General features: G+C 43.5%; 1 protein-coding gene across 2 annotated transcripts in view; it reads right to left on the minus strand.

The window, feature by feature from the left end:
• Positions 1-15,215, minus strand: part of Ing5 (inhibitor of growth protein 5) — a 42,274-nt gene that overhangs the window by 17,768 nt on the left and 9,291 nt on the right. For both annotated transcript variants that reach the window (XM_075684214.1, XM_075684215.1), the window contains exons 3-5: positions 14,006-14,114; positions 6,641-6,761; positions 1,366-1,510 (exon numbers count right to left, since the gene is read on the minus strand). In XM_075684214.1, coding sequence (XP_075540329.1) covers positions 1,366-1,510; positions 6,641-6,761; positions 14,006-14,114 — 375 coding nt within the window. The remainder of the gene's footprint in view (positions 1-1,365; positions 1,511-6,640; positions 6,762-14,005; positions 14,115-15,215) is intronic.

Consider the following 15,215-nt stretch of genomic DNA (forward strand, 5'->3'; position numbering starts at 1 on the left):
TGGTGCGACGTAGCGTCCATGTGTTCCATATCATTCACAGCTGCCCGCAACCAGAAATAGCAGACCGTGACAGTAAGCCTCTGAGGAAATATGTCACACGGACTTCCAGTCAAATCTGCTGATTTCAGTGGTGCAAATATGTTTGCTCACACAGTGATCCGGAATCGGCGGCTGGTCCCAATCTGCCATTGTAACACAAAACTTATGCTCTCATTCAGCCATCGAAATAGGATTGCTCCATACGGAGCAAAAAAACTTGAGCTGGATCTACCATAGGAATTCAACATTAGCTTTGTCCCACAGTTTGCAAGAAAATCCTTGTGGGAAACCATAAAGTGCCACATCCACCTGTTTCACAGAATGTTTAGAGACAGATACATGCCTCTGGATTTGTGCTAAGTGGACGTAACCTTAAGTGCAGAACTCGGCAACTGCAACAGATACCTTAGAGCAAACTAAATTCGAATGAAGTTTAATTAATGAGTTCATTCATAATTACTGCATAATGTTTTATGTCCATTGATAGATTGGTGCAAGATAGCATGATTGGAATAGCGTGCTTCTGCCTTTTTTCAATATACAGCTGGAATATTCTTTTTCCTCGATCATGCAAGACATGGAAGCTTTTGCCGTGCGCATTTTCCCACATGGGGAACAAAGAAGCAGGATTTCGATGACACTGCTACTGAATGCACCCAACATCCACCATGACCTATGAATATTGACCATCTGCAAAGCCAGGTAAAGACCAAGTATGCTTAACTTCTAAATAACCAGTAGACATCAAGCAGCGTCAACTGACAGCTGCAATAGCAAGTGAACCACAGGTAAAACACTTCTGCTCCCTGCCACTTCTATTGTCATCAAGGCCTGTCAATCAAAGTCATTCTAAAAAACAGCAAATGATACCCTTTTCTTTAACTTGTGATGGCAGATGGCAGAATAGACCCTTAGGTCTAGGTAATGTGTCATTCTATGTCACATATTATTGCAATTACACATAACCTGAACATAACTTATCTCCCGCGATGCTGTTTGTGCTGGCCAAATTAAATTGTGCCAGCCTGCCACCTCCTCGACCCCCCTTTCACGCTTTTGTTCACAACTTTTGGTGTAGAAATGAAGTAGAATGGGATGGAGGCTGCGATATATATAACTCGTCAGGAAGCTTGTGGTTAAGTATTGTGTTTTATGCATAATATGCGTTATGTGCAATAAAGGCACAAAGGCACCAGGGATTTTGCAATCTCATGCCTCTAAGAAAAATAAAATGCCCGGCTAACTTCAATCCACTAAACCAACAGCACATCCGGAACGAGCTCAGCAAAATGCATAAGGAAGAACAGATAGAGATGCACAACTTACATCAGGATTGTCACACCCAATCATCTCGCCATAGGAGACCTGATGGCAAAGGCAATAGGTAGGCTCATTTGGGTCCACAGGCATGTCAAGCACATCAGATGGATGTGATATACTGATGGACTGCAGCAGAGGAACGTCTGTTGGCCTGCAAACATTGCACCAAAACATTGTCAGGTTTACTTTGCAGAGTTCTTTGAAGCTTCCAAAACAGAAAACAAGTTTATTTGACTATGCTAGGCGAGTGTATATTAATAAGTAACTTCATGACACGATTTTGATTTAACGAAGCTTTTGGCTATTTCACGCATATACACTTGGAGCCCATATGGTTAGTAAATCTTGCAAGAAAACTATAAAAATGCTCGCCAAAGAAAATGTTATTTCAAGCGACCTTCTGGATGTAAAGCTTGAGTGGCAAAACTGCCGGGATGTGATAGGAAGGAAACACCGCTGTGCCATTTGTCGCGTCGGTAAACAACTTGCAGAGGCTGCGGGATGCGCCGCAGCTCACAGCGCTCGGAAAAACATGAAAGCTACAATTCCTTCTGCACAAGGGAATGGGGAGGGATGGGAAAGTCGAGTCCTCAAACATGCATCTATCTGCCATATCCTTCTTGTGTGCGTCCATGCCCTGGCCACACGCCATATTATGGAGGTAATCTCTCCGCGGCAAGTGCAAAGCCCAAGCTGAAATCGTTGGTGCCTTCCCGCACATTGTGTTGTTCCCATGCGTCTAGTGTTGGTGGTCGCGTCATCTCAAGTTTCCAAGACAGTGCGAAATGCTCACTCACATTGTGACTGCGAGTTCATGGTCATCCAGTGAGATCTGTTAATGTTTGCTTGAGCGTGCATGACACCAATAAAACTATGAATGTTACTTCGTGCAGTTATCTCTTTGCTATTGCCATCAATTCTCTGCGTTTCTGGCAAAACTGCAACTTTTCTGGGATTCCTTTTTCTTTTTTTGCTCAGGACAAATATCCACACCTTCTTAAGCTCTTTTTTATTTGTGGGTGCCGGCTGTGGGCCCCTAAGCATGATCAGCTATGGCGTCCGAGATTTACGGTACTACACGATGCAACACACACCAATCTCAAATGCTGCAAGTCACATCGATGCATTGCTCTAAGCGCAATCAACACTGCATGTGCTGGCGCTCATAACGATGCTATTATGGTCCGACCTTCTTCCAATTTGTTTATAACTGCTAACTAACATGATACTATCCACCAGGAATGCTCTAGGGAGTTGTCACATTCTTTTTAATGTTGAAACTTTAAAACGTTGAATTAATTTGCAATTTTACGAAGTTCTGCACTGCAAGTACAACTTCGTGATGTCAAGGTTCAACTGTAGTGCCCCATTCGATTCGGTGTTTGAATGGAATAGTCACTATTCATAAATTCCAATATTTTTCATACACTTTTCAGATATTTCTAAATGTCAACTGCGCCGAAATAAATGTAACATTTGAGCAAAAGTATGGTAAATTTTCACTCCCAGGGACATAGTGGTATAGAAATGAAACATAAGAACTTGCGTAGCCATACATTACAGGCTGTACAGCAATCATTCACACTCCCTGAAGAGCCCTGTGCATACAAAGAAACTACCTGTTTGTTCCTAATTATCCATTTTTGCTTTTAATAAACAATGCTTCATAACGTACTATGTAATGACAGAAACTGGCCAACTTTAAGAATACTGGAATGTGAACATTGTTTTATATTAGTTGTGATAATGGCTATTCATTATTCAATTCGTATTTGATTTGGTATCAAAAATCACTATTCGCATACTCCTACTACATAATGGCCCTGTGTCGCACAACAGTTGTACCTTGTAACAATTAGGTTGCATCAGACACGAAAATAACTTTGCCATATTTCACGCAGTCGGCTTCTGATAATTCGAACTTGACAGTACCTACAGAACTGATCAAATTACCTGGTGAGCTGAATTAAAAGAGGAGGTGTAAAAAAACATCCAAACACTCCATTTAGCAGCCTTTGCTCAATTCGAGAACACCCCCAAATCAAATGCATGCCCAGTTTTTATAGTTTAATAGTACAAACAATGCACACCCAAATCATATTGTATTTCATATCAAATTTCATACCATACCATACTTCATAACACATAAAAAAGCAGCATGCCTGTCATGCTGCCTTTTTTAAACTTGTCAAGTTTAACTTGACAAAATAGAAACTTATTTACACTTGATGTCCATTGTATTCAATCTCAAAAAGCTTTTTAATACTGTACATGAACTGCAATATGTTATCCATGTGGTCCACTGTGCTCAACAATCCACAATTCCTGAACAACTCTGCAACCATCATGAACAGGATGGTGGCTTACATCTAGACTAACCGCTTCAGCAGTTTGTCACGCGACGTTCGAAAGTCTCCGCAGTGTCAAAAAGATGTGGCTTTGTTGCTGCTAGCTTAGTATGTAAAACAACTTATCTTTTGAATAAGCCTTTGTAATTAAAGCCAACACGCGGCACATCGTCATCCTATACGAAAACTAGTTCTACCATCTTGCGATGACAATAACGATGACGCTGGCTCTAAAAGTAGGCTGCTGCATTCCGCGAATGCAGTTTCATATGTGATTGTGACACATAGAGAATTTATGGACTACTTTTCTTGAAAAAAAAAAGCACACATTAGAGTCGGATAATAACAGGTAACCATTCATTGTGAGCGCTGCCATTTTTACATTGAAATCTGCCAAAAACAGGCTGAAAATCCTTATTTCCAACATGAGAATGTGTCTTCAATGCATTCACTGTCCCCCAAGCACCTAAAACTGATGCTGACGCTATCAGGGTCTAGATTAAGGTCACCATTTGGGTAAGCCGCTTGCATGCAGACAAGTCCAAATTATCTGACGATGGCCAATCTCAGGATAAAAATAATGAAAGTTTGGGGCCATAGAAATGTATAGGCGCCAGTCTAGACTCCGTTGAGATCGAGTTAAGTGAAAAATTGAATTAGCCGCAGTCGAATCAACAGAGGTCTATTGTACCCGCTATAAGTGTACAAGATGAGATATTTGCAAAAGAAATTTGCGGTCAGGTTTTCGTGGTTTCTTGTTGAACTGCTTTGGACACATGCAAGCCAACCCAATCTCCTTTCATCCAAGACAAGTTTTTGAAAACAAAACAACATTTTTACTACAGTGAACTGTACTTTTATATGTGATACGCAGTTCAGTGGTTTCTATTCAGAAGCATGTCGTCTTCTGAAAACCTGAGCGAGCTGGAAGAATTTTAGCCTGAAAGTGGCGATTAGAACTTACATCCACAAAAACTAGCATTCAAAGAGAGCACAATGTGTGCTGCCATGCAATGAGGGACGCCACAGTTGTGCTGCACCATTCCCCATGGAGGCAGCGTTGCTTCTATACTGTGAACTTTCTTATATCATAATATGTATAGCATAAAGTGCAAATGCCTGAACAATATAAAGAATGCAATTTGAAACAATACATGTGGTGCCCTTAATAACAGTCAACTTACATACAGTGACCTGCGGTCAAGTGGTGGGAATCCAGCCCTAGTACCGAAGTGTCACCGCAAAGCATTGCAACATTTGCGTTGCGACACCAATTGAAAGTATTACCTGTTTAAACAGCAGACAGCATATTCAACTGTATAGCAATAAATCAGTGTCTTTTCCTTTCCACCAAAATCTCACAACACATTCCTGACATGTTCTACATAACAATGGCAAAAATTTACCAAGACGTCCACATAATTGCTATCCCAATAGAAGATAATATAAAGGCAGTACAGCCACAGAAACTTATTTACTTACAGTCACCATTTACTATAGTGTTTATTGCCGTTACAATTTACCGTAACATATACATATACATGCATATTTACCAATGTTGACATTGGTAATTGCGGTATTGTCTTTAAAACTGAATAAATTAAACATTCAGAATGCCGTTATAATGTTTGCAGGGGATACAGGAAAAGCCAATAGATCCAGCACAGTATGTGGAAAAACAGGACAGTGTCATGCATGCATCCTCAAGAAAACTCGGACCTCAACAATTTCTTACAACATACACCTAATACACGAGAACTTCTTTGCTAGCAAGGTAGTGTCATGCCCTGGTGGTAAAACAGTAGAAAAGCACGGCCATACGTGTTAAATGCTCCCAATAGTGCTGCTTTCATGTTAGGGTTCACAATCAGAGCACCAGAATGATTCAACAATGTACTGTGAACGGTAAGTAAGGTTTTACACCACAACATAACTCCACTTTTTGTATAATAGGAGTGCAGTATTCCCACAAGCTGTTAACGATATCACAGTGGTTCTTCTGATTTAAATGTTAAGCATGTAGTTGACGCCCACACAAACATTGTCGCGGATTTGTCACTCAATCAACTCAGTGGCACCTGCAGACGCAGAAAAAGGTGACCATACACATGCATAACACTAGACTCGGCATCTAGTTCCTTAATTACCGAGACCAGTTGGTTTGAATTTTCCATTAGGAACCTCGCTCTGAGGTGAAGGTCAAAAGCACAGCAGTTTGGGCGAGTTCGTATGTGATGACTTTTTTAGGCTTGTAGCGCAACTCAGAACGAGCAAAAGGGAAGGTGGCAGGGGTAACGAAATGGAGCGGAGAACAGGGTAAGCGCTCACCCTGTTCTCCGTTCCTTTTCATTACCCCTGCCACATTCCTTTTTGCTCGTTCTGAGCTGCGCTACAAGACTAAAAAAAAAACTTTCTCTGAGGTTCTTTAGAAACTTCAAAGCAGACTGTGTGAGGCATTTCTTTACAGGTCAAGTAGCTTAAGCTTCTCACAGTTTCTGCAACTCGTGTACCTAGTCAAGGCATTTTTTACCGGCGAGTCTCTGACTTTATCAGGTTAACCCCTGCCATACTATTATCCTGAATTGAAAATGGCCAAATGATTTTTAAACACTCCAGTTGCCAATAGGTTTTACCTCCTCAAAAAGAATCGATTCACTTCTGTTTGTGCTGTCCCATGAATTGTGTGCTGCCATCTACCAAGACCACAACTAAGCACTGAGACAAAAATATGCTCATCCATGACATTGCTAGAAAATGCAAAGTACTGCTGAAGAGATGAGCTCGTCTTTGGCGGTTTTTGCCAGAAACATGTAGATGAACCCAGCTCATCCAAGGTACGATAGGGGTTAATCCAAAAACACAAAGCCCCTACACATAATACAAAACACATACCAAATTCAACAGTGCTGGTTGAAGAAAAAAATTGCACTTACTGCGAGGCCTGACCCTTGAGCTTCTTGCGCGAGGGCTTTGGGACTTCATCATCCGAGGACATTGAGCGCCCACGCTTACTCTTTTTTTTCTCTGCTTTGTCTTGTGTTTTTCTTCCACGTTCTGAAAGAGTACCATAGAAAATCACATGACTATACAGACAGTGCTCAGAAACACATAACTGAATTATTGCTTAACAGAACAAATCCTCAAGCTGTCTGATGTAATGACACGATGTCTACCAAGTTGACATTTCCAAATTCCCTGAGCTTTCCAGGTTTTCCCTGAGCACCTTTGCAAAATTCCCTGAATGAGCCAGAACATTGTTTTATGTCAAGACAGGCTGACACCACGTTGCCCTATGCTGTCACTCTCTAGTAAGCATGTTGAAACAAAAAATTACTTAATCCAGTTTGAATATTAAGGAGAAATATCTATTTTACTTAAAAAGAAAACAGAAGGAAGGTGTTAGTAAAATGCACAGCGAAAGAAATGGCAAAACCGATTCCAAATTGAGTCGAACATTTTCAAATACGAAAGAAAAGGAGATGCATACATAGGTAAATATTTTTGAATATGCACTATTTCTATCAACTGATAGCAAGCTCATCGGTATAAGGCCTGAACTTTGTCACAACTAAGATTCTCTTTCAGCAGCTGGGAAGTCAACCTCAACTGTCCTGACATACTCTTACCCCGTACACATCATCTCAGTGTTGGGTTTCACTGCTTTAAAGAGTTTATTTTGGTTTGGATGAGGGATATCTGCATCTTGGCCTCAGCCAACACTTTGTTTCTTGAGCTCAAGCTCCTTCAAAGCGGTGGTGGCACGCTTCCTTTCCGGTTAATTCCTTAGTGCGTTGGTCTTTTCTGTTCTCATCCTCCTTCTGCCACGCGTTCACTCCATGGATTATTTGAAACATCCTATTGGTCAGTTGTACAGTCAACGTCCAATTTTTCGGACTCCCTCGGGGCCGCAATAACATCCCAAAAAACGGGAATTGCGACAAAAATGAATGCATGTCTTTAACTGCCATTAAGGGCTAAAATTACCACAGGCACGTCCGAAAAAAAAACTCTTAAAACCTTCCAGTACACTTATTAGGTATATCGGTGCTCGTATTGTGACAGAAGACGGGGGCACACGCGTGTATAATTAAGGAATACAGAATACATATGGTGTCCCGTGACAATTGCCCCTTTCCGCGCTTGTTGTGCTTCACCGCGTAACACTGCTGTACTGGGGCAAAGCTAACTTTCGGAGACTGGCATTACGCAACGCGTTGTGCTCTGCCAGCTTCGAAGCCGATCGCGAGGTTTACAAAGGCGGAGTCGATGCCATTGCTGACAGCGGCAAATTCTTTCAATGAAAAACACGGCACCGCACGGCAAGGAGCTTAAAAGCAAACGCAGAAGCAGCTAGGCCTAACGTTGCCGCGGTAGTGGCTACTGCTGCCAGCGGATCTGTGTGCAAGAGTTCCGGTTCGAGGCGCCGAGATGATCAAAATGGCGGCGGTGGTGGCTTTGATTAATGCCATTTCAGACCTACAGTCAGGACAATATACATTAACTATATGGAGTACGTGGTGGTGCCGCAAAGCCGTGCGAATTATCGGGCATCTCCGAAAAATCGGGTACCCGCCGTGGTTGCTCAGTGGTTATGGTGTTGGGCTGCTGAGCACGGGGCCGCGGGATCGAATCCCGGCCACGGCGGTCGCATTTCGATGGGGGGAAAATGCGAAAACACACGTGTCCTTAGATTTAACTGCACGTTAATGAACCCCAGGTGGTCGAAATCTCCGGAGTCCTCCACTATGGCGTGCCTCATAATCAGAAAATGGTTTTGGCACGTAAAATCCCATAAAAAAAAAAAATCCGGCATCTGGAAAATCGGTCGTTAACTACTCTGGCAATACCTCGTGCCGATGACACGGCGTCAATGACTATTCGTCGCGATTCCTCTGTTACTGGAGCCAGTATTAACACGACTTTCGGTCCCTTTCAATAAAGTTACAGCTAATTTTCCCTGATAGAAGCACAAATTTTCTGAGTTTTCCCTGAGTATTTCCAGACTATTCAAATTCCCTGAGAATTCCCGGTTTTCCCGGTTGGCAGACACCCTGAATGATTTCTGCTAAACTGCTTATTTCTTCATATACAACAAATATAGACACGGTATGGTACTACCAGCAAAAATTGAAACGCAAATGATAAAATCAAAATTATACAAAAACCACAGAAGATGACTGTCAAAGTGAATAGCTTTCTGAATCCACTAAGGTATCTGTGAAGGTTGCTGGTGCAACGTTTCTTCCCACTGCTCTGCAGTCATGGCATCTGCATGCCATTGCAGAGCCTCGTGTCTGTTGGTACTACATCTCTTCTCGTTCTTTAGCGGTCATGGCAACCTCCCATTGACACTGAGCGTCACATTGTCTTTACAACTAGAATGTTTCTTGTTACACAGTCATTGCAGCAGCACACAAGCTGCCACTTCGCTGAGCCACAAAGCTCACCAACCTTTGACATCACATTGGTACCTCTCTGACCGACCAGAGAGGTCTGGAAATACTGGCTCCTGTGCCTCTTCCACAGTGATGTACTTTCTGTCCGCTGGCTCTGCCTATGTGGCAAACCTTTCCTCCTCCCTACTTCACTGGTTTCCCCTCATTCTAGGAGGAGAGAAAGTCCAGCCACCGACCACAAAAATGAGGGAACAGAGCCAAAGAAAGCCGTGCAGGCGCAGCATCTTGAAAGCGATCTGCGACATGGCCAAAGCGCGCATCCGCATGGACCTCATTTTCAAAGCGATCTGCAATGTTTGCAGAGTGCATGTAGTACCGGTAGCTTCGTATGCACTGTGCTTTCAACATTTTGTTCACATTGAAGCGAGATGCACGAAGGTCAATTCGCTTGCTGCTGCTGCAACGATTCCTCACTCCGGCATTTTGACAGCGAGTTTCCACAGTCATTGAGTGATATACGTTCACGTTTACCTGAGCGGGCACAGCACCGTGCTTGTTAATTTAGTTAGTAAGTGAATGTTTACAAGTTTATACAGCCGATAAAATTACTATCCTTACTTCGTATAGCTATCTACAAATTTGCTATCACAATCGGTCATTCGCATTTTGGGTGAAACTGCGACTTCTTTAATTCTGGAGTAAAACAAACATTACAAATAGCCCATTTCATGACATTTACAAGTAAGCGCTAGTGCTTACGTTTTTCCCACTGACAGCTACGATGAAATCTTAGCAATTGTAAACGTATGTATTATTAGACATGTACTATCAGCCAAAAAAGTAAACGGACCACGGCTCAAGTGGCCGGAGCGGCTGCGGGGCCACACCGGGGCGCTGCTATCGCGCTCCGCGCGCTGACGACGAGAGTGCTTCGAGTGACGCCAGACTTCGCCCTCACTCTCACGCGGGGCTTCGTCATGCTTGATAAATTTCTAGTGCACCGTTCGGTTGCTCTGCTGCTGACGGTCGCAACGAAGGGGACCGTGCGTCGCCGGTAGTCCAGCACATGGCGCTGCCGTGCAGTGGCGGGCAGCCACAGCGCATCAGAGCGCGTCACTTAGAAGGAACGAAGACCCGTTGTGATTGTTGATTTGCTTATATTCACCTTGTGTTTCATATTATTGCATGTCGCCGGCCTCCACCGCTGCTCGATTTTAGGCAGCATAACGCAGGTAGCCGCAACGACGGCTACAGTGACGCGCGCTCTTTCACGTCCGCGCAATAAGTTAGATAGTGGGAAGCGCTGCGCAGACGTCCGAAGCTATAGTGGCGGCGCTCTACGACTCGATGCCAAGGCGAGTAAGCCAAGTCATCGCGGTCGATGGCAACTTTTCATCGCACTGAGGATCCCTGCAAGCCATGGAATGCTTCCGTGAATAAACTTTCACGACTAACTAGTTTCTCCGATTCGTCTTCCCAATTATCTTTTCCTGGCCGTACTTTTGTAAAGTTTCATAACGGCCTACGCATTGTAGTAGCTAACTAAAGCAGTTTTCAGGGGCGTCACTCATGTAAATAGTAAAGCCACTGCTGGAGACACTGCCGGAAAAGTAACCTTGACAGAAAAGCCGTACCCTCAGTAAAGCTTTGCGCCTGTAACTTATCGGGCTGGCGTGAAAAAGCGTGCATCACTATCACCACCGTTGCTGCTACTTGTGTTATGCAGCCTAAAATGGAGCAGCGGTGGACGCCGGCGACATGCACTAATATGAAACACAAGGTGAACATAAGCAAAACAACAATCAGAACGGGTCTTCATTCCTTCTGAGTCCCGCGCTTCGATGCGCTGCGGCCGCCCGCTACTGCACGACAGCACCATGTGCTGAACTACCGGCAACGCATGGTCCCCTTCGTCGCGACCGTCAGCAGCAGAGCAACCGAATGGTGCACTAGAAATTTATCAAGCGTGACGAGACCCTGCGTGAGAGTGAGGGCGAAGTCTGGCGTCACTCAGGGCACTCTCGCCATCAGCGCGCGGAGCGCGACAGCAACGCCCCGGTGTGGCCCCGCAGCCGCTCCGGCCACTTGAGCCGTGGTCCGTTTACTTTTTTGGCCTATAGTACATGTCATCAGGTGATTATAAAATTGAAATAGCAGAAACAGCCACTTTGTAGTTTGTACACTGCATATACACTTGCAGCAACGTGGCAAACGTCTGTAGTGGCATCTGTCTCCTTTCATTTCATGTAGTGCAGGCAAGAGAACATTGCACATAGTGCCGCTGGGTCTCCATTCGCTGCATGAAGATTGTCTTGAAATTTTGCTTCATGTAGACCAAGCTTAAGAAGAAAAACTGTGTAGGAAAGAGACAAGGGAGCACACTTGGTTCAAATCAATCAAAAGTACACAGTTCTTGCAGCACCGTACGAAGGAGGCACGAAGTTTAGGGGGAACGCCACAGCTTGAGGAGAGGGTAATGTTTAACCACTCATATTTGCATTATTATAGCCCGCTGAGACGAAATTCTAAAGAAGCATTCCTTGAGTGGTACCACTGTGTCTCGGCGTATGACAAAAACCATTTCGGGGACCCTCTATAAGTGTGACACAGCATTACTTGACCACATAAACCATTACTTGACCCCATAAAGCCAACAGACAATGGAGCCAAGGAAAGCATCGGGTAAATTAACTGTGGCTGAATCTGAAAGGTAGAAAAATTATGAAGGGAAATAAAAGTGGACGAAATGATTACTTGTCGCAGGTGGGAACCAAACCCACAGCCTCTGCATTACGCATGCATTGCACTATGGCGACGGCGATCAATTCGTCCACTAACTTTGGTATTCATGTTTACTAAATCTAGCCCTAGAAGTGTTAGCCAGCGCCACTGAGAGCCATTGCGGGGGGATGCGGAACACCTTTTTTTGTCCGATGGCGTCACATAACATGTGATCTTAGGAGAGCAGACACGTGGCTAATAAACTCTCGCATGCTACCTAGTGACATCAAGGATGCCGGATTCAAGACCCTAGCAATGAATAAACAAGAAGGGGAAACGAGAGGCTAAGCATTACTTAGCATTACCTATCAACACATATCTAAACCTGCTGTAGCTGTTGAACTCTATACCTATAATAAACCATGCCAATGTCTTGCACACACTTCCCTTCAGTTTGAGGTAAAACCCAATTTTACCCCACTTTTGGACAATGAGCAGTTTTTGCAGAAAAACAGGCTAAATCTGACTACTACTTGGCAAAAAGTGATCTTGCAGATACTAAAAGAGTTGCCCAAAGAAAAATGCCCAAGCGTCCCATTTGCGGCTTAAATGGCTCCTCCCAGGCCATATAGCAAATTTTGGTTATACGCTGGAAGTTTTTATGTGCCCTTTAGGGAGCATTTTGCCGCAAGAATTTTTCAAATTGGTTCCATTAATAGCAGAGATATAAATATTTCAGTGCCGCTGACCCACGATTTCAGGAGGTAAGGGCCACTGACAAGACAGACGCTCTCTACACTTGCGCCGTCTAGCCTCCGCAAGCAAAATTCCTTCCGTAAGTTCTCCCATACCGGAGCTCGAGGATCGCATGATGCATACGTCACCGGCCCCATCATCATTTTTTTTTTTTCATCGCTTGTTTGCTGTGCAGTGAACTTCTGCTGAGAGCGTTGTGCACGAGCTGTTGCGTTTGTCTCATTACACACAGCACACGATTTTGCACGCTGTGCACAAGGACACCTGACTAGTGGTATAAGTCAGTGCTACACGAATACTGAGGCAGACATAAGGGATTCACAGAGCATGATTGCGCCCTGGAAAACGGTAGAAAATTACATACTTTTGTTGTTTGCGTATGCGACTGCACAATGTGGGAACAAGCAGACGAAATGGAAGTACATCTCTCTTGCTGCAGTGCAAATTAAAACAAGAACACGCTGACATTCGGCTTGTGCGTTTTGTTATTTCTCTAAACTTGAATTTGTCTATTGAAGCAACAGATTACACAAATTACAGATGTTGCTTTGAATAATTCTCAAAGTCATTTGTTACGAGCGACGTCACAGCAGTGTAATGTACATAGGTAGGCACACTTGCGCGCCATGCGTTGACTTTCCGCCTGGGAGCGCGGCACCCCTGAGGAGAAAGGCAAAGGGTGTTCGGTTTGAAATTTCAGTTCTTTCCGCGGCGCATAGCGATGTAATACTTACCAGACACGATCATTAGTGCACATTGTATGCACGATGCTTGTCAGCTCAAAATGGCCAGACCTGGTGAGTGTCCCTTTAAACCACTCCTACAGGCAGTCAACAATTCTTAATAGTGCTCAACACCTTGTCATTGCAACCAATATGCCCCCTAAAATAACTGCGATCAGACTAGGCCTTGCCTGTCACCACTACTGAGGAAATACATAACACTGGGAAAGACTACCTTCAAAAAATTTTCTCTCATATACAGGATCTTCTTTTAGACAATACAGAGCTTCTATAAGGCTATAAGCACAGTGAGTGTGGTGTTGTTGCAGACGAGTTCCTGGGCAATGCAGACATATTTTGCCGCTAATAAGTGAACTTCCGAAGACTAACAAAAATGTATTAACATTTTTATTATTTCACCTAATCTTTATTAGTGCATTTATATTAGTGCTTGAATTGTCGATGTTTCAATTCATGCCAAATGCAAAACAGAAAGGCAAGACAGCTGTTGTAGAAGCATTTGACTGGCCATTTCCTTCTATAGGCTGCACATGGAAATACAAAACGGATGATGCAGTGAACCAATAGCTAGCAGTATAAATTTCAGTATAAATGGCAGTATAAAGTGGAGTGACCAGTGCGGCTGATAGAATATGACAATGATTCACACCATGCTGAGACAGGTGAAGTCAAGAAAGCTTACTTTTTGTAGCACCTTCAGAGTCACTCCCCTGGACGTTCAGAACCTTGTCTTTGAGCTCTGCCTCAAAACGGGCTAGATCAGCATCAAGACGTCTGATGTGTTTATCCACCTGTATATATAGCAAACACTTCTGGTGTGGTTAAACTGACGATCAGAAGTACTAAATAAGAAAAAATTTGAGACTCGTAAAAACACCAGCAACATCTACTGCCTCAAATAACCACCATTTCAACAAAAAAAAAACCTTTCCAAAAGCACAAACTTTATGTGTTTAGGGCCTTCTAAAAGTGCATGCCACAATGTTAAAATAAAGCTCCTTCAAGACATTTCATGTCAACCTGTTGTCCCAGACAGATTGTACTTAAGTATGAGATTACAAGACGTATGTTGCAGACAGGTGAGATGTATGGCATGTGCTGAAAGCTGTTTTGAGCAATTTAATATGTTTGTGTGATGCTTTGACCCTGTGTGTTGTTCAGTGGCCATGACATTGCACATCTGAGCACGAAGTCCTGGGTCCGATTCCAAAGAGGATGCAATACAAAGGTCCTCGTGTTCCTCGCTTTAGGTGCTCATTAAAGAACACCATTATTGTAGAGCACAATCCTTTATAACTCACTAGGCCTCTTCAATTTGTGATCCCAAACTGTCCAGGACTGTCTGAGACACTGCATACGCAATGCTCATTGTGTGAGAGTGCCGCCTCTGGCAGCACAGGACTGTCAGGGACAGACAATCAACGAGGCCCACAGTGCAGTTTCAGGATACTGACACCACAACCTAACTTTTTAGCTAATTAATGTAGGTCAATCATGCAAAATTTTAAACATACAATGATACAAGTGTTGAAAAATGATTTCTCGATACAATTACCCATCTGAAATAACACACTCCTAAGGCATATATTTAAAGAGTACTGCAACACACTTAGGAGAAGTGTAAAATATGACTCCACATTAAACTCACACTTAAGACAACATTAAAATTCATTCATTTTCAATCCACATTCACCAAATGTCTTGAAGCTTCTGCGTGTAGCTTAAAAATAGAGATTAGGCTCAGACCCAGACATCTGAGTGATTCGCAATCTGGCAGAAACAGAACAAGCCAGTGCCCGTGGACGCTGCTCGTGCTCAGTGCACCTTCTTTATTTCCAGCATACTCCCGGCTCGACAAATATACAAAGTCTCGAGAAAGAACACTTTTGCGC

Source organism: Dermacentor variabilis, chromosome 3, assembly GCF_050947875.1.
Source record: "Dermacentor variabilis isolate Ectoservices chromosome 3, ASM5094787v1, whole genome shotgun sequence".
Lineage (NCBI taxonomy): Eukaryota > Metazoa > Arthropoda > Arachnida > Ixodida > Ixodidae > Dermacentor > Dermacentor variabilis.